A 20,289-nucleotide genomic window follows, 5' to 3' on the forward strand; every position below is an offset into this window, starting at 1 on the left:
TTGGGCCCAGCTAGTACCGAGGCTGAGCCTGGGACATTCAGGCCAAGACCCTCGAAAGGTGCTGAACACCCAGCACAGAGCAGCACTTCTGGCCTGCAGCGCGGCTGGGGGTCCAAAGGGCGGAGCTCCGACGGGGGCGGTGCTGAGACCGCCCGGAGGGGTGGCGCGGTCTTCCCTGGCGCGCCTCATCCAGCCAATGAGCGCGCGGGAGCGCGGCAGCCCCGCCTCTGGATATAAGGCGCGGAGGACCCGGCGCGGCGCAGAGGTCTCTGAACGTGAACCCCTGGGCGGTGCGTTCTCCTCGCCGCCGCGAGTTGCGGCCACGGGCGCACGGGAGCTCTGAGTTCGTGCGTCCGGGCAGAGGCAGAGCAGTGGTCCGGTTCTGTTTTCTTTTGTCCGGCTGGGTTGCGGGGAGAGCAAGGGACCCGGATTTCTTGTTGCAATAGAACAGCTGGCCGGGTCCGGCGGCCGCCTGCGCTGACCGTCCGCCCGTCGTCGCCGCAGGCAGCCAGCCCGCCGTCATGACCGACCACCTGATGCTCGCCGAAGGTTACCGCCTGGTGCAGCGACCGCCGCCCGCCGTGCCCGCCCACGGCCCCCAGGCGCTCCGGACGCTGCAGCCGTATGCGGGCGCGGGCTTGGACAGCGGGTTGCGGCCACGGGGGGCTCCGTTGGGCCCGCCGCCGCCCCAACCGGGGGCCCTGCCGTACGGGGCTTTCGGGCCGCCGCCTGCCTTTCAGCCCTTTGCGGCTGGGCCGCCAGCGGCCGCCGGCAGCGCGCACCTGCAGCCCGTGACGACGATGTACCCCGGCCGCGCGACCGCGCCCTCCGGCGCTCCGGGATGTCCCCCGGGCCTGCAGCCGGCGCCGGGATCCCCGGCCCCGCCGCCGCCCGTGCACGCCCTGGGCGGCATGGACGCCGAACTCATCGACGAGGAGGCGCTGACGTCGCTGGAGCTCGAACTCGGATTGCACCGCGTGCGCGAGCTGCCCGAGCTCTTCCTGGGCCAGAGCGAGTTCGACTGCTTCTCGGACTTGGGGTCTGGGCCGCCCGCCGGCTCTGTGAGCTGCTGAGCGCGGCCCACCGCTTCCTTGGTGCGCCCGAGAGGAGAAGGGAGCCTGCCCGCCAGACTGCTCACCCAGCGTCTGGGCTCGCACGCACCCTCCGTGAGGGTGGAGGCAGCGGGCCAGTGCACGGAGTTAACGCCGGCTGGGACACCTGGCGCCACTCCCGCCCTGCCTCCTGCTGGATGAGAGTTTGGCATCGCTTCTCTGACCAGGAGCCTCATCGGTAAAAAGGGCACTGGATCCCCTTCGGACTCCATGTTCTTGGATTCTGTGTCCTCTCCTCTCGACTGTCCCCCCTCTCTCCCCCAATCTGAGCCATTCCAGGCCTCTGCCTGGTTCCCCCTCTCTCCTTTGGGTCACTGGGTCCCTGGAGCTGCGCATTTACTGGGACCTCTACTCCCGCTGCCTGGGCCCTGAGGTCTATGGGCCTCCCGCCTTGGGGAGGGGAAGATTGTACATACAGCCCCTGCAGAGTGGAGCGATGCCCCATCTGGCCTCCAAAAAACAAAATAAAACTGGGTCACTTTACAGTCTTGCATTTTCATTTCCTTATCAGTCCAACCCTTGACTATATTTGGCTTCTAGAGTCCTGAGGCTGTTAGGGACTTGGGGTGGGATGGAGGCCACAACCCCTGGCAGTGCCCAGGAGAGGAAATTGACAGTTTCTTTCAAAATATCTGAGTTGTGCAATTGTTATGTCATAATCTGGAAGGCAGACGCTGACACCGCCAGATGGCAGGGTAAGCCACGGGCACCCATGTTGGATTTCCCAGCTCCTGGGAGGGGGAGCTTGGTGGTGCTGCCCCCACCTGTTGCTGGAAGAAGACAGCACAGAAGGTTAGAGGGGAGGTGGATGGGACATGAGGATTCAGAAAACCCTGGCTTTGAGCCATGGTGCTCTCTTGTCCATACATTTAGATTTCTGAGGCTTTGTCCTCAGGGAGAGATGGCCCCAGTCTCAGGTGGTTATGAGGATCAAATGCAATGTGAGACCTTCAGCGCATGCCTGACACTTAGGCAGACCTCAATAAATGATAGTGATGGTTATTCTCCAAGTTGGTGCTACCTTTATTCCAGTCCCTGGGCCAACTGTTACATGCCCTTATGGGGTCACAGTTCAGGTAGGACTAGGAGATGATAGGTCTAGACATCAACTCATGTTGGTACAAGAGTGTGATAAGGACTAGAAAACAGGACATTCCAGCAGGGAAACTCAAAGGAGGGAATGGTCTCAGCTGGTTGGGCATGGGGTCAGTTCAAGCTTTAGGGAGGTGGTGACATTTGATATGGTGAACAGAGGGATGAGTACATCTTGAGGACTTGGAGGAGGTGACATGCAAGGGAAGAGCCCGTTCTAAGGCAGGGAGGTATGCGAGTACAGGGCATGTACAGAGGAGGCATGTCTAGAAGCAAAAAGGTCTAATGGCTTTGCAGCAACATTGTGATGTAGGCACAGTCCCAAACAACAGATGAGGGACATGGAGCTTGCTCAGGCCTGGCAGGATTTGGCCTCAGTCCTGATCACCATTGTGAGCTCCTGGCCACCCTCTGCTGTTGACTCTGGAAAGATCCTGAGGTGTTTCCAACATGTAGGAAAAAAGGCTGGAAGAGAGACTGAGGCAGGAAGGAGGCCAGCCAGCGCCAGCTCTGGAGCCAGCAGTTCAGGTATGGGTGACAGGAGTGTTTGGCAAATGAATAAAGGTCTCCCCTAAGATAATGGGGCTTTCTGGGACAGGATGGGGGGAAGGGTTGAGAAGCCTCTGGAAAGGGACTGGCCTGAGCTCTGGGCTGACAAAGGCCAGTGTTTGCCCAGGACCCCAGACGGAAGCTGGAGGGCTGGATTGCAGTGGGGGTGGGGGTGGGGGGCGGGATCTAGCCCTGGTCTAGACACTGTTCTGATTCTCTTCTCTCTGGGCCTCAGTTTCTCCACTAGTGAAATGGGGCTAATATCCCTCACCTGCTATTTCACAAGGCATTAAGCCTCACAATAAGTGAGCAGCAGATTTTCGGATGGGCTGATAAGCAATTGATAAACTGTGTTCTCTCCTCTTGACTTGAGCCTGAGTAGAACAAGTCCTCTCCATATGGAAGGGATTCCAATGAAAACCCAACATCTGCCTCTTTCTAGAGTTCAGAGGGGAGGTAGAAGAGGGAGTCTAGCTGCTGAGTGACTTCCCACCTCCTTCCCCTCCCAAAAGGGCGGCTGACAAGTTGGACAGCAGACACGTGGAAGAGGAGAAGGTAAGGCTGGAGCAGCCCACCACCTGGATCCCCAAATCCCTGACCTATGGAGGGTTCTGACCCTCCCAGCTGGAGGGAAGGATGAAGTGACTCTGCCAGAATGTAGAGCAATCATGTCAAACTTGCAGCCCACAACGAATATTTTTGTTGCCCAACCAATATAACGGTATGTAAGAAATGCTTTAATAAAAATTTTGTAACTTGATTTTTGCAATATCCTGTTATACATAATTATTAATAACGAACTACAACGTTTGTTTGCTCATGACTGATTACTATAATCATGTTGCATTCGTTGCTCTTATGCGCCTTACACGCAGCCATTCCTCTCCATAACACTAGCAGTGAATATTTTAGCAGCCAGTTGCCACGTCATTAGTCTTGGACTGACTTGTTTGGTGTGCGCAACAGGAAATATTTCGCTTTCGGAGAACAAGAAAAATTGGTTTATTTGCGTTACGCTTATCAATTTGTGCAGTTATTCAGTGTCTGGTAAGTTAATGTTTAAGAAAAATATTAATTTTTATTAAAATGTTCTATTATTTTATGTTAACGATTACTCATTTATTTCAGCCCTTCGTATTCAGCACGTTTCTATCGAAATAAACCTATGTTTCTTTGAAAATGGAAGTTTTTGTGTTTTTGTGGCCCACATAAACTTAAACCTTGTCTATTTGGCCCGTGTTAGTTAGCCTTTGAGTTGGACGTGCTTGATGTAGAGGCTTATATTCTGGCAGCCTCAGGGTCCAGCTCCAGAAGCAGCTCGTACTAGCTGCCTGACCTCAAGCAAGTCAACTTACCTCTGAGCCTTGGTTCTCCTACTGTACAGGCATACTGCAGGTCCAGTAGATCACTGCAATAAAGGGAGTCGTAATCGTTTTGCTTGCCTTCCATTTGTAAAAAATGTAACATCTATGAAATGCAAGAAAGCAAAGTGTCATAAATCGGGGCATGCCTGTACTCACACCAGCTTCCTGTGGATTCAACAGGTAGTTCTCACCTCTTCCCTGGGGCCACCTCCTTAAAGCAGCCTGCCTCCCTCAGTCCTGTTGATCTCACTCTCATACCTTGGCTGGGTCTTTGGGCCTGGGAGGCACATCGTAGTGTCCAGCACAAGCAAGGGCTAGGGACTAGGGCAGTGATGGCGAACCTTTTGAGCTCGGCGTGTCAGCATTTTGAAAAACCCTAACTTAACTCTGGTGCCGTGTCACATATAGAAATTTTTTTATATTGGCAACCACAGTAAAACAAAGACTTATATTTTTGATATTTATTTTATATATTTAAATGCCATTTAACAAAGAAAATCCAACCAAAAAAATGAGATCGCGTGTCACCTCTGACACGCGTGTCATAGGTTCGCCATCACTGGACTAGGGTAAGGCAGGTCTCATTAGAGTCATAACAAGTGCCTCCTTAAACTTGTGCTGTGGCTGCCTTGTTTGCCTCCCCCTTGTCCTAACTAGCACCTCCCTATTAGAAAAAATAAATGCTTTCTAGGGAATATCAACCTTATAGGTTGATATAATAAGATTCTCTATAAAGTACCTGGTACATGGTAGATTCTTAATAATTGAGAGCAGCTGCTATAATCATCACCATCACCACCACCACCGTCATCATCACCATCACCATTCCAGCTCAGCTCAGTGTTCAACAATCATTGGTTGAACAAATTACATGAACAGTCTGGTCCTAGACTTTTCCCAGGCTACTTAGATCATTTAGCTGATTATTAAGTAATCCTCTTGAATTTCTTAATCCATTCTTGCCTAATGCTATGCCCTGCTGTTAGAAATGCTGGGTGAGGATTACTGCTCATTTCAGTACTAAGTCAGAATTTGTTGAGTCCTACTGTTTGCAGGTCTGATGGGACCTAACAGCACCCAGTAGGTGCTTTTTCTCATGCAACCTCTCCTTTAACCGCCACCCAGCCCTGTAAATTAGCACTGCTAGGTAGTTTCATCCCCATCCCAGAAGTCAGAAAATTGGGGCTCGGACAGTGAATTACTCCTCCAAGTGGGGTGAACATGCCCACTCTAGTATATCCAGGACCTTTCCCTTCCCAAGCTGAGGCTGCCCAAGGATCTGAGTCTGAGTGGAACAAGAGCAGGGTCCCGGACCGGATTTTGCCACTTTGTGGCCATGGGGACAGAGTAAGTCACTGAGCTCTTTAGGCCTCAGTTTCTTCCTCTGTACAATGGGGAATAGTAATCCCAACTTCAGAGCTGTGTGCGCAAGGAGGCAAGTGAGACCGGTTTCTGAGAGCGCAGTGCAAACAGTGCAGTGCTATTTGGTTGGGGTGAGTTGCGGTGAATAGCCATGCCTTCCATCCCTAGGCCACTGAACTGGGGAGAGGAGACAGACACATGCTTTGGGACTTGAGATCTGGGCCTGCCTGGAGTGTGCAATGTAGAGACACGTGCTGTTTGTTTTTAAAATACATGCTTGAGCCGGACTGGCGTGGCTCAGTGATTAAGCATCAAGTAGCTCAGGTCTGAGGAGCCCTGAGAGCTGGTGGTAATGAAAGGGAGGCTGTGAGTCAACGTGGGGAGGACATCCAGGTAAAGAGGCTCAAGGCCTGCAGTGTGCCCTGCAGATAGAGGAAATACAGGAAATATAGGAGCTGTTGTTGGGAAACATGACCACAGGGACGAGGAGGAGAGCGCCTTGTCCCCGCCAGCCTCCAGGGCCTTCCCAGCCTCCACTCCAGCCACCACCGACACACAGTGTTCCTTATGCCTCAGCTCCTGGGCCTCTGCCCTCCCCAGGCCCTTTTCCACCTGTGAAAAGGCCCATTTCATCACATATTGGGGCTGATGAGGAGTCTTTACCCCTAGACTGTGAGGTTTTGAGAATAGAACCTGATTTCTCCTTGTCCCCACCTCCATCCTACATGGGCTCCGTGTGGGTGTTAGAAAGCGCCAGAGCGAGTGGCTGCTCCCGGCCCTGAGCTGGGAGCTGCGGCTGACAGATGGCCCTGGGCTGGAGTCTGAGTTGGAGTTGGGAGCTCTGAGCTCTTGTCCCAGTTCAACCATGAACTTGTGAGCTCTCTAAACTTTGTAGACAGGACCACATTCCTCACCCCTCACACCTCACAGGTGCTGGGGGGCAGTGAGGCTGGGCCGAGGGAGGGGGCAGGGAAACACAGCTCTTCCCAAGAACGTCGTGGGCCAGCACTGTGAGGACAGCAGGCCTGACACACACTTTCTCCTTCAATCCTCACTGTAGCTCTGGGAGTTGGGTGTAGGTTTTGGCCTCATTCTATGGAGGCGAAGCAACCTACTCAGCCACACACAGGGCTCTTCTGAAGAGGTTGTTCTTATTTGCAGGATGGAGAGAGGTGCAGATATGCCACAAAGAGCAGGGGTACGGCCAGGACAGGGAGTCCTGCACAGCTCATTAGAAGGTGGTGTCCAGAAGGACTTTCTCCTTTGCCTCTTCCTAGTGAGCAGCTATAGCTGGGGGCTCTGCCATGAATTGGCACATCCAGGCAGCAGGACCCTCCCCCTTGGCACCTCAGCCTACTCTGGCCGACAGAGAATATGAGCCAATTATTATTTGTTTGTTTTTAAAATACATGCTTGAGCCGGACTGGCGTGGCTCAGTGATTAAGCATCAACCTATGAACCAGGAGACCATGGTTCAATTCCCGGCCAGGCCATATGCCTGGGTTGCGGGCTCAATTCCCAGTGGGTGGGGCATGTAGGAGGCAGCTGATTAACGATTCTCTCTCATCGTTGATGTTTCTATTTTTCTCTCCCTCACCCTTCCTCTCTGAAATCAATAAAAATATACATATTTTTAAAAATAATAAAATAAAATACATGCTTCAGAGCCCCCCCCCCCCAGTTGTTTTTTTTAGTATATTTTATTGATTTTTTTACAGAGAGGAAGGGAGAGGGATCGAGAGTTAGAAACATCGATCAGCTGCCTCTTGCACACCCCCCACTGGGAATGTGCCCACAACCAAGGTACATGCCCCTGACCGAATCGAACGTGGGACCCGTTAGTCCCCAGGCTGATGCTCTATCCACTGAGCCAAACCAGTTAGGGCCCCAAGTTTTTTTACACATACATATATGATGTGTACATTATGTACCATACATTATATGCATATACATAATATACACCTCTTTTTTTTACATAAATGAGATTATATTATTTTATCTAATTGGACTTATTTCACCCATTATATTTTGGAAATCTTCCCACATCAGTAAATGTGGCTCTACCTTAATCTTTTTAATGACGGAATTGTGTATAATCTACTTAACCAGTCTCCTATTGATGGAACTTTAGCTTGTTTCCCAAACTCCACTGTCATGGGTAAAGCTTCCTTGTATATTTACCTTTAGACGCCTGTGGGGGTAGCTCTGTAGAATGATTCCTAGAAGGGGAATTACTGGATTAGAAGACATGAGCAAATATAATTGTGGTAGTCACTGCCCAATAGTTCTCTGAGTGGCTGATTCATTCACCTTCCTGCCAGCGCTGTTGGCTCACACCCTTGACTATGCTAGACATTAGCAATGTCTTCAATTTTTGCCTCTACAAATGAAAAAAGATTTCTATTTCTTTGATTATCAATAAAGACATTAACTGCCTATTTATATTTCTTCTAAGAATTACTTGTCCATGTCCTGGCCCAGGCCCATGTTTCTACTGGGTTGTCTTTTTGTTATTGATTGATAAGAGTTCGTATTCTATTGTGAATGGTAAACCTTTGTCTTTTGTAGATGTTGCAAATATTCTCTCCCGAACCCTTGCTGGTTATTTGATGTTTATGCTACCTTTTGCCTTTTGGAAGTTAACAATTTTATGTCATCAGATCTCTCTATTTTTCCCCTCCATGGCTTCTGGGTTTAAATTAAGGGCAGGAATGGTTTGGCTCACATCAGAGCTAGTTGGAGACATGAGCGGAGTGTGCTTCTACGTGGGATCTGCACTCAGAGCAAGGCCAATAGACTGGCCACAGGGGTTGAAGGACAAGCCCAGATCTGGGGGTCATACAGACCTGGGTTTAAATTCTGGCCTCAGCCTACACATATGACATCTGTCAAAGCCACTTTACACTCTGAGCCCCTGTTTCTGTTTTTCATTCTAATCTAAAATGTATACCATTACGCGCACACCCAACTGGTCAGATCAAATGAGCTGACGAGCTCAGCACAGTGCCTGACACACTGTAAGTTCCCAATAAGTGATAGTTGTTTCCAACGTTAATACCATCAGTGTTGAGAAAGCTATTAAAAGTGTCCAGAAAGGGGTCCAGATTGGGGGGGTGACTTCAAAGCACGTCCCCTGTAAGTGGCAGAAGGCTGGGGCTCTTCAGCTTGCAGGGGGAGACCCAAAGGTAGAAGTGGACAACTGCTGCTCGTGCCTTCCACGATCCAATCGCCCTTCTCCTGGTGAGAGATTTCCCAATTTTCCTTTGGGGAACCACCTCTCCCTCATTTAATTTGGGTAACTTTGCCTGTTCCCCTATATGCGATTCAAAATAAAATAATAGTAAACTATAAAATTAATGTAAGAAATCCCCCAAAATCTTCAGTTTTCCATGAGTATTTTGAAATAGCCATGCTTTACTTCTTCCTCCTCTTCCTCTTCTTCTTCACCTCAAATTTTTCAAATTTTCAGCTAGTGTCCTAATTACCTGAGCTGTCTGCTAGGTATGTTATTCAGGACTGACTTATAGTATCTTGCCTAATACTCTCAATGATCTGACTTAATATATTATTATTTCATGTTATGTAGAGGCAAGGAAACCAAGGCTCACAGAAGTAAAGTGACTTGCCTACTACCACAGAGCCAGTAATTCACTGAGTTAAAATATTTAATGTACTTAGGATAGCACACACAGCAAGAGATATTTAAGTATTAGCTCAGCTGCTGTAACAAAGGGAACCAGAAAATGTAAAAAGTGTCTTAAAGAGCAAAAAGTATTTTTTTTCTAGTCTCACCCAGACCCAGACTCCTTCCTTCTTGTTGCTCTGCCATTCATGACCCTGACCTCATGAGCCAACATCATGCTCAAAGTCTGAGTTGGCTTTTTAAACCGTCTTTCTATGGACTGAAAGTTGGGTCATGGAACCTACGCATCCAGCTCTTAGGGAGAGGGGAATGAGGAGGTGAGCACACCCAGTATTTTTAGGACCAAATATGCACATAGCTTCCATTCAGATTCTCTTGACAAGAATTTAATCACATGACCACACTTAGCTGCAAAGAGAGGCTGAGAAATATGGTTTCTAGCTGGCAACCATGAATTCATCAACAACTCAGATACCATGGAAGATGGGAAGGCTGGATTTGGTGGACAATCAGCAGTCTCTACCACAGTGAGTGGTAGTAATAAGTGGCTCACTTGAAATTAGAACTCAAGTCTCCTATGCCTCTGGGTATTTGGTAGGGGTGGGGAAGATGTCAGAGGTCTGAGTCCTATATAAAGAGAACGGTTGTAACTTAGAAAAATTGGTATGAGTCATTCATCACTGTGAATGCGCACCTTGAGTAATTCACTTCCCTTCTTTGAGTGTCAGTTTCTTTATCTGTAAAATGGAGATAACAATGGGACTTACCCATGGGCTGCTGCTGCGAAAGCATGTACCAAAGTTTGTGACACATACTAGGCACTCATATGATGGAATGGAGGGGGTAGACTTTGGACTTGAGCACACGAAAGAAGGAAATTACAGGGGAGGTGACAATGTGTGCAATGGCCAAGTGGCATGAATGAATAAGGCTTGACTGGGAAAGGCAACAAGTCCAGTGTGGTTAGCATGTAGGGTGGATGTTCAGAGGGGCAAAGGATATATTTGAATTAGGCAAGGATCAAAGATGATGACCCTTGAGTGGCAGGTTGAGGAGCTTGAACTTGATCCTGTTGGTAATGGAGAGCCATGAAGTAATGAGCAGGATGGGAAAAGAATTAGATTTGTGTTTAGGAAAAATCACTCTGACTGCTGGGAGTAGAATGGATTTGAGACATTGGAGAAATGGAGAAGACTGTCACATTGATTCAGGTAGCAATGAGGGGCCTAGGATAAGTGGTGACAAGGTGAGGCAGATGGGAGAGATTATAAAAACAGAAGTAATATGTTGGTCATCTGGGGTTGATGTCCAGGTGGAGGCAAGCCAGGTAAATGGGCCAAGCACTCAGTAGTGAGGTCTGGACTGAGAATAAACATGTTGTGGGGTTATTAGCATATCTATGGTTGCCATGGGAATGATGAAAGGGGGCAAGGACAGCACCTTGGGGGAGCAGACATTGAAGAGAAGGAAGGACAGAGGCTGAGAAGGAGCATCTGGGAAGGCGGGAGGAGAACCAGCAAAGAAGATGCTGTGAAAGCCCCGGGAGGTGTTTCCTGAAGGAGGTGTGGTCAGCAGTGTCTAATGCTGCTGAAAAGTCAAGTAAAATGAGGGCTGAAAAGAGGCTGTTCAATTTGGCCACCATGCAATGCAGAGCAGTTCTGGGGAGAACAGGGCGTGGGTCCACCTGCAGGGATCAGCGGGAGGTGGGAAAAGAGAAAAAGGGCCATCAAATGTAAGTGGCTTGTTTAAGCCGTCTTTGGGACCTCCATGTTTTTGCGGGTGGAGTGACCCATGTCTGGGACTTCTTTGAGCGGGATGTTACCCCTGGGTTTGGCCCAGATAGTGCCAGCCAGAGATGGGGTGCAACACCTCCCTTTGCTCAGGAGGTGGCAGCACCACACTAAGTGACACCTCCTGGACCAAGCTAATGCACATAAATATATTTTCAGGGAAATGAAGCTTAGTTTCCCCAACATAAAAACTTCTTGTGGCCCTAGCTGGTTTGGCTCAATGGAGAGAGCGTCGGTCTGCGGACTGAAGGGTCCCAGGTTCGATTCCAAGGCCAAGGGCACATGCTGGATTGCAGGCTCGATCCCCCAGTAGGGGGCGTGCAGGAAGCAGCCAATCAATGATTCTCTCTCATCATTGATATTTCTCTCTCTCTCTCCCTCTCCCATCCTCTCTAAAATCAATAAAAATTTTTTTTTAAAAAAAGAGCTAATGCGCTATATTGTGATCAGCCCTTCATTTGACACTTTGTTGGCTCTTAAAAAAAACTTTTTGTGGGGGAGTCACAATCTTGCATGAGAGCCTTGGGCAGAGGAAACGGAATGTAGCTTTTGATTCAGATCTTGGCTCTGCTGCTACTGGCTGAGTGACCTTGAGCAAGTCCTGCTTCCTGGTTGGCAAACCGAGGATAACAAGCCCTAACCTACCTCTCAGGTCACTGGGATTCTCTAATCGAGTGTGGTTGTGTCTGGTGGTCTTGTGGGCATATTTAGGGCAGAGGTGAGTGGCAGGGACAGGCTTGGAAGCAGAGGGAGGGGGTCCAGACCCGAGGAGCCCAGGGGGCTGCCTGTGGTCTCACAAGGACTAGACAAAGCAGTGCTTGCTTTTCTTTTCCTTTTTTTTTTTTTTTTTGTTTTTATGGAGCAGTATTTTTTTTAATTTCTTTTTTTTCCCTGGGGGGAGGGAGGTGTTGGATGGAGCAGTGGTTTTGGAGTCAGGAAAGCTGGGTTCAGATTTTGCAGCTGAGGGAACTGAGGCCCACAGAGAGGGGACATGATTTTCCCAGGATCACACCCCTCAAACAGGCAAAGGCATCAAAACCAAAATTTTGAAAAGAATTTGATGCTTCATTTTTTTTTTTTGAAGTATTGAGATTGCATCATGGGAAAATCAGAACTCTGTGGGACTTCTTTGCCACTACAGTGTGGCTTTGTGTTGTCTGCACTTAGGACTTCTGAAGGTGTCCCTCTCCTCTGGTCCCTATTTTGCCCACACATTCTGAGAGTGCCCCCAAATTTTCTCCTTTCCCCCGGAGATCACAGAGGCAGGTTAAGGAGCTGAGAGGAGGAAGGTCACCCAAGGATAAGTCTAACGATCAAGAGACGTGGGCTCAGCTCTGGGCTCTGGCCTGGCTTACTGGGACTCAGTTTCCCCATCTGCAAAATGTGGCTGTTGGAACAGCCAGACCCTGGGAGCCCAGCAGCTCAGACCATTATAAGAGCTTTTGCTTTTCCTTGAGCTTCCCTGATCCCACCCTCCAGTAAAGTTGCCGCCCAATGCTGTCACTATCCCACTTCCATTCTGTTTTCTTCACAGCACGTATCACTCTCTGAAATTATCTTGTTTTTTGTTTATTTTCTGTCTAGACAGTAATGCACTGTCTACTCCTTGTGAACAGGGACTTTGTGAGTTTGAGAGGCGGCTAGCCTGGCTCCAGGCTGGCCCACAACACCAAGCCAAGGTCTTTACTGACGCCTGGTGGCTGTGGGCTCACATAACAGGTGCCAGGAGGATTCCCAGGTGGGAGGTGAGATCCCAGGTGGCCCCGCTTTCCTCTGGTCCTGCCAACCAGCAGTAGTTAGTCACCTTTGTGCCCAGCCATGTGCAGAGGGTGGTGCTTCGTGCCCCCCCAGGAGCTGAAGCGACACCTGGGTAGGGGACGTGGCAAGCCATTAAGGTCCAGGACAGGAACTGAGGAGGAGTGTGGTGAGAGTAAGGGTAAAAGGAAAGGGCAGAGCCACCCAGGTTCTGAGCAGGCAGGGCAGCCTGGGGCTCAGGCCTCAGGGTCCTCCCCAAAGTAATTTTTGCTCCCTCCTAGTAATCGTTCACATCTCCCACCAACTTTAGAGGCTGTTAGGAAGTCGAAGGGGCTGGGGGAGGAGACGAGAAGGTGTCTGGTGCCAGAGAAGCCATTTGGGACAAAAACAAAGATGTTTCAGGAAGGTATAAAGAATGTTCTGCTTTGTAATGTACGACCCCACTGCTTCCAGTAAAATCCACCTGACTAGCTGTGTGAGTCAGGTCTTGCTGTGATAATACTATGAAACAAGCAAGCCCCAAGTCTCAGTGGCCAAGAAAATGAAATACGATTGCACGCTGCTAAGTCTCTAAGTCAACTGCAGTCCAGCTGATGCTGGCTGGGCCCGGCTGGCCTCCTGACTTCCCGTCTGGCTCAGGTCTACTGCACATGACGACATTCTGGACCCAGGATGAAGGAACAACAGCTGAGTCTTCTCATGTTGGAGGACGGAAGCACCGAGAGGTCTGGCAGAACCTGCCGTGCCCCTTATGACCTTACCTTAGAATAAGCACACTGCTTTTCTCCACACATTCCGCGGGCGAGGGCAAATCCCATGGCCAACCCCACAGTCAGTGGGGAATAGATGCTGTGGTTCTGAGAGGTCCCCTTCAGGGCCAGTGCACCCATTCCCCTCCCCACACGCAGGGAATCTCAGCTGCTGACTCACCAGTCTGGGAACTGAGCTTGGCCATAGGGAACTGCCAAAGTCAGGGTCATCCCATGGCCAGTGATTAGCTGATGCATAGAAACAAAGACCCGCCTCCTTCCCTCACTTTGGTACAACTCTGCAGGGCTATCTGAGCTCCCGAGCTCCTGAAGACCAGCAGATACCTCAGTTGAAATCACTTTACAGATCCCCCTCTCCCTCTGCCAGGCCTGCCTTCCTGACAGCCTTACAGCATCCTGAGAGCGCTCCCCAATGCACCTGCACGTGACGCTCTGTCTCAGAGTCTGTCTGTAGGAAACCCATTGTGAGACAGGTAGGAAATTACACTCTGCCCAAAGGTAGCCATGGTAACGATGAGGAAAGAAGGCTTTCAGACAAATAATACAATCCAATACCATCATTAAAGAATGTATCGTGGAGACAGATCTGACTTATTTTGGCTGCAACGAAGTGCTAGGCACATGCTCAACATGGGTGCGGTGAGAATGTAGTCCACCAGTTTTTGGTTGGGATGATTTTATCTTTTCTTATGTTGTAGCAAAGGTTGTGGGGCTAGAAACAGGTTTCTAAACCACCTGGTTCCATTATATCTAGACAGGTGTTTAGGTCTGTCCAGCTGAGATTGAGCAAGACACAGAAAGGCTTCTCAGCCCTGCGTGTTTACAGCAGAACAGCGGCCAGGATGGCGGGTCAAACTCCACTCCAGGTGTTATGGGCTGAACTGTGACTCCCAAAATTCATCTATTGAAGCCCTAACCCCCAGTACTTCAAAATGTGACAATTTAGAGAAATGGCCTTTAAAGAAGTGATTAAGTTAAAATGGGGTTCTTTGGGCTGTTACCTGACAGGCAGGGGCTGGCCAGAGCGGGTCTACCTCAGGCCGGCCAGTGGTGTGTGGGTTCTTGACTTCAGGCAGGAAAGATTTCACAACAGGAGTCCAGGTGGTTTTGAGAGGATGTTTATTAAAGCTGGGGACAGCGAAACAAGGAAGGGCCTAGGATAGAAGAAGCAACAGGAGAGACCTGGGCAGGTGGCTTTGGCTCTTTGTAAACATTATAGGAAAGACGTGAGCCAAGTGATGGGGGGGGGGGGGCCTACTGTCAGCTCCCTGGAGAGTCAGAGAAAAGAGGCAGGCTCAGGAGTTTTGTTACCCACTGTTCCCTGGTTGCAAGTCCCATGGGGGTTCCTAGAGATGATCCAGAATCCTTTGTTTGTTTGTTTGTTTGTTTTGGGGGGGGGGTAACCTGTCTTCTGCAGGAGGGAATCCTGGGGAGGTCTCAGCAGAATATTCATCAGCTTTTTAGGTGAGTTTTTAAATATGCTGATGTACCAAAATGAGCTCATAGAGGGACTGGGTCATTTCCTGGTCAGTTTCACCTTCAAAGAATGTCACTGAAGAGGGTCCAGGACCAGGCAGGTCTGTCTCAACACAGTCTAGAATGTATATACTATTTACTCCTAAGCGTCCTTGTTTAGGGAAGGTAAGTCCTTGGGTTTGTTACCTGGCTGTAAATTGTTCACAGTTTGTTCATCTATCTGTCTTAGTTGCCCCATTCCACTTGCCAAGGAATTTTCCTAGCTTCTCTCTAACCTGCCCTGATCCAATAGGAGTGGTGTCCTTATGAGGAAAGATGATTAGGAGAGAGAGCAGACATGTTTACACGCAGAGACTCCATCGTGTAAAAACCTGGGAAGACGATGACCATCTATGAGCTAAGAAGAAAGGCCTCCGAACGAAACCAGCCCTGCTGACACCTTGGCCTTGGACTTCCAGCCTCCGGACTGTGAGGAAATCATGTGCTGCGGTTTCAGGCACCCGGCATGCAGCATTGGCTGTGAGGGCCCCAGCCAACGTATACACAGGGTGGCAGCCCTCACGATCCTGTTCACACAAGAAGTGGGTCCTGAAGGACGGTGTGCCACTCAGCCTCTCAGAGCGGAAACAAAGAAGTTGTCTGAGCAACGGCAACGTCCCAAAGTACATGAAACAAGTTAACCAAATTGGGAAATATGTGACATGGTTTTCTTTGATCTGTATGAGGGTAAACATTGAAAGATTCAGAGCACCCCACCCCAAGGCAAGCTGAGCCCCTACAGCACTGAGCCGGGGCCTCAAGAGGCCATGCAGCTTCTGCTTTGCCCTCTTGTTGTGAGAAGCCGCCCAGTCTTTGGAGCATGAGAAGGCACATAGAGCAGGGACGAGCCATCCCACATGTGGACCAACCTGGGTGCTGACAGCCAGCACCAAACACCAGACATGTGAGTGAGACCATCTTAGACTTAGACCATCCAACCCCAGTCAAGATGCCAGATGATTGCAACCTCATTAGTGGTCCCAGGTGAGACCAGCAGAAACTGCTCAGCTGAGTCCAGCCCAAACTGCTGACCTACAAAATCAAGAGTAAATAAAATGGTTGTTTTAAGCTATTAATTTTAGGCTGATTTGTTATATAGCAACAGATAAATGGTACACTAAGCTAAAATCATATCTGCTCTAGAGACCACTTTTGATGACAGTTTGGGGACTCCCATAGCCACCTGCAAACCCTCCTTGCTGAGCCAGACAAAATTGGAAGATATGGAGTGGTATGTGCATTGGTTAATTGTGCATCTGTTTTCCCCAGGGGCTGGATGACCTCAGGGCCGTACCTGGGTCTCCTGCGTTTGTTCCCATGTATTATGCTGAGTCAGTGTCTGATTTACAGCAGGTGCTCAGACATTTCCTCAATTAGTGAAATGCCATGGGACTTGGTTACCAACATCTCCTGCTTCCTAACTGGTCTCCCTGCACCCAGACTTGCTCCTTCAAATCCATCTTCTGTCGTAGGAAGAGAACTTTCTAAAATACAGATCTATCCTGGTTTGATCCCTGATCAAAATCTTTCACTGGTTTCTTACTACCCTCACGGTTAAGTCCTTTCTCTTTGGAGTGACTTACGACATCCAGCCAACCTTGACCCCTATTTGTCAAGTCCCATTTTGCACCACCCTCTTCCTTGCCATCTAGGCCCAGTCACAGGGATTTCTTCCTGTTCCTTTCTTGTACCACACCCTCTGGTGCCTCTGGACCTTTCCACATGCTATGCCCTCTAGCTAGAACATCTACCCCCACCCCCACCCCAAACCCCAATCTCCACGTGTGGTTAAATCCTACTCATGCTTCAGTTGTCCATTTTGCCTGGATTGAGCAATGACAAGAAGTATGGATCTACCCTGGTTCCTGGGCAGTGGCTAATGGTTTGGCTGGATGGTCAGGGACTCAGAAAGAACAGAATTGGAGGATTTGCGATAAGGAAGACTTAGGAAGAGCTACTTAAATGGACTTTCAGAAATGGGCACAGAGAGTGAAGATATTTCTGACCCAAGTGAAGTCTCATCAAAGGGCATCATGGTAGGGGAGGCTCTGGATAATCAGGTAGCCAGATGGCATATCCCAGGGGCATCAGCCAGCCTCATCTGCAGTCCCTCCAGCGCTTGCTCAACACTCTTATTTTTTTAAAATATATTTGTATTGATTTCAGAGAGGAAAGGAGAGAAAGATAGAAACATCAGTGATGAGAGGGAGTTATTGATCAGCTGCCTCCTGCACACCCCCCACTGGAAATCAAGCCTGCAACCCAGGCATGTGCCCTTGACCGGAATCGAACCTGGGACCCTTCAGTCCACAGGCTGCCACTCTATCTGCTCAGCCAAACTGGCTAGGGCTCAACATACTCTTGAGCAACGTGGTGATGGTGGGAAGAATGGACACTACTTATGGGTTCAACAATATGACTTGCCTCACCAAGGCCGATCTGGCTAATGCCACGACTGTATGCCCAACTTACCATCAACAGAGACAATGTTGAATACCCAAGATATCGCCATTCAGAAGGGTTCCTCTGACTACCTGGTGCCAGGTTGATTCCACTGGATCCTTTCCAACATGGGGAGAGCAGTGATTTGTCTTTATGAACACAGCCAGAATATACGTTTCCAGGCATCAATGGGAGGGAGTGAGAGTGGTTTTCTCACTATTATTACACACAAAGCCCCACAAGTATTAGTTTCCTGTGGGTACTGGGACAGATTACTATAAACTTGGTGACTTAACGCAACAGAATTTATCCTCTCACAGTTCTGGAGGCCAGAACTGCATCCGTTTCTCTGGGCCTGAATCAAGGTGTCAGCAGGGCTGCCCTCCTTAGACTCTGGGGGAGAATCTCTGCACCCTGACTCTCCCAGCTTCTGGTGGCTGCTAGCATCCCCTTGCTGTGGTCATGTGACTCCTGCCTCTGCTTCTGTCTTCATATTGCCTCCTTCTCATCTGTGTATGAAATCTCCCTCTGTCTCTCCCTTAAGAGGACACTTGCAATTGGATTTCGGATTTACTGGTTAATCCAGGGTAATCTCCTCATGTCAGATCATTAACTTAATTGCATTCGCACAGATCTTTTTTCCTTATAGGGTAACATTTTACAAATTCCAGAGACTGGGCCCTGACATCTTTGGGAGGCTACTATTCAGGCTACTGCACCCACTCACAAAACTTTTGCTTCTTGTCCCCACAATGTTGGGCTCTGCTAGTTTGGAGGTCCTAGTTCTCAAGGGAAGGGAAGCAACACAGTTTTCATTGAATTGGAAGTTGAAACTTCTAATTGGCCATTTTGGGCTCCTCATGCCACTAAGCCAGCAGGTAAAGAATGAATTAAGATCTTCATTACCAAGGGGAAACTTGCTGCAGGAGGATAAGGGTGAGGAGGACTAGGTCTACAACCAGGGGGATCTCTACAGTCCCTCTTAGTGCTTCCATGTACAGTAATAGAAGTTAATGAGCCCTGGCCGGTTTGGCTCAGTAGATAGAGGGCCGGCCTGCAGACTGAAGGTGCCGGGTTCGATTCCAGTCAAGGGCATGTATCTTGGTTGCGGGCACATCCCCAGTAGGGGGTGTGCAGGAGGCAGCTGATCGATGTGTCTCTCTCATCAATGTTTCTAACCCTCTATCCCTCTCCCTCCCTCTCTGTAAAAAATCAATAATATATATATATACATATATATGTATGTATATATGTATATATATACATAAGTATATATATGTATATATACATATATATACATATTTAAAAAAGAAGAAGTTAACGAAAGCTATGGCACCCCAAACCATGCAGGGCCATTGAGGATTCAGAACCTTCAAGAATGACAATTTGGGTCACTCTACCATGTAAAGAACCCTAAGCAGCTGAGGTCCTGTCTGAGGGCAAAGGGAACATTGAAGGGCAATAGAAGAAAAAAAGATATATATGATCAACAGTTATACAGTATAGGTCAACTATGGCATTGTGATGAGTTACCAGAAGGCCTGCATGCATATTTTTCTTCCTTGCTTGGTGTGTGTGTGTGTGTGTGTGTGTGTGTGTGTGTGTGTGTATACGCGTGCATTATATATTAATTTATTTTCCCTCCCTTCTTCTTTTCCCCTATTGTTTTATATAGATTGTGATGACTACTTTAACAGCTTATTGTTTAGTTGCAGGAGGGGAGAAATTAACATTACCCAAATGTGGATTCAACAACTAACTCTTAGAGATGGATACATCTATTGGATGGTGGGACTTCCTGTTTTTCCCATTTTTCGGGGAGAGAGAGTGTCTTCATTTGTATGCAAGATAGTTTCATCTTTTTAGGTGGAAGTTACTGTTGCTATATGCAGATTCAAATATGTGTGGATTGATGTGTTTGGATACTGAATGTCCAAAGGGGTGGACTGTAGCAGTTATTAAGCTATTGTCTTTTAGTGCCAAATGCAGGATCTGTCATACATACTAGTCTGTCATACTAGGGCTGGGACTCTTCAAACCACTTTACTCCTTTTAGCTCCCTTTGACAATAAGGGACACTAGGGAAACACTGGGAGGCAGGAGGAGTGGAGACCTCCTTCTTCCTTTGCTTACCAACCTTATCAGCAACAGCCTGGTAGCAACAGTTGATTGCAGCCTTCGGCATTTTTCTGCACTCCCAATCTTCAGTGCACCCCCTAAAAGGACTATCACCAACCAGATAGCAACCAACCCCTCTTCAGACCTCTGAGCCCAGCACTTTAGGGCGCATCCCCTATCAAGCTCATGGGTTCTGCTAACCCCAACCTCTTCCCTTGTGTAGCTGCTTTAGGAGCCGTAGCTGCTTTCTGCAGTGATTTTTCTCCAGGTTGTCTCAGGGTTCTCTTGTGTTCAAGAGTAATATAAGTGTAACCCATTCCTTATGGAAAATTCTCTTTGTTGAAAAACCTAGTATAGTTTCTGTTTCCCTGACTGGGCCCTGGCTGATGTACACCATTGGGAAAGTGGCACCACTCTTCACTGAGGTACTGAGCCAAAAGGAAGTTAATCTGGAGGTGCAGGGGGTCATCATGAGAGGTCAGCGTGCCGAGAGGAAGGCTAAGACAGAAGGCAGATTGCTGACGTGTTTTATTACCTGGATCTAACTATGCTTGGAGCCAAAGCCAGCCCTTGGACTTTTCATTATTTGGGCCATTAAGTGTCATTTTGCTTAAGCTAGAATGGATTGAGTTTTTGTTGTTACAATCAAGAGTCCTGACTAATCCAAAGCACCTCCTCCCACCCCCAGGCCAGGTGCCCCACCCCACAGCCACCAAACAGCCAAGGCCAACCACATCCTACAGAAAACTTTAATGAAACCAATAAGTTAATAAGTTA

The 20,289-nt window shown here is 48.8% G+C and overlaps 1 protein-coding gene across 1 annotated transcript; it reads left to right on the forward strand.

Moving 5' to 3' along the window:
• Nucleotides 1-242: 242 nt before the first annotated feature.
• Nucleotides 243-1,597, forward strand: CITED4 (Cbp/p300 interacting transactivator with Glu/Asp rich carboxy-terminal domain 4). The gene has a single exon (XM_036351251.1). It carries the CDS (start codon nucleotides 522-524, stop codon nucleotides 1,071-1,073), a length of 552 nt encoding a protein of 183 aa, XP_036207144.1. The 5' UTR covers nucleotides 243-521; the 3' UTR covers nucleotides 1,074-1,597.
• Nucleotides 1,598-20,289: the final 18,692 nt, after the last annotated feature.

This window comes from Myotis myotis, unplaced genomic scaffold (genome assembly GCF_014108235.1).
Source record: "Myotis myotis isolate mMyoMyo1 unplaced genomic scaffold, mMyoMyo1.p scaffold_m19_p_2, whole genome shotgun sequence".
Classification (NCBI taxonomy): Eukaryota; Metazoa; Chordata; class Mammalia; order Chiroptera; family Vespertilionidae; genus Myotis; species Myotis myotis.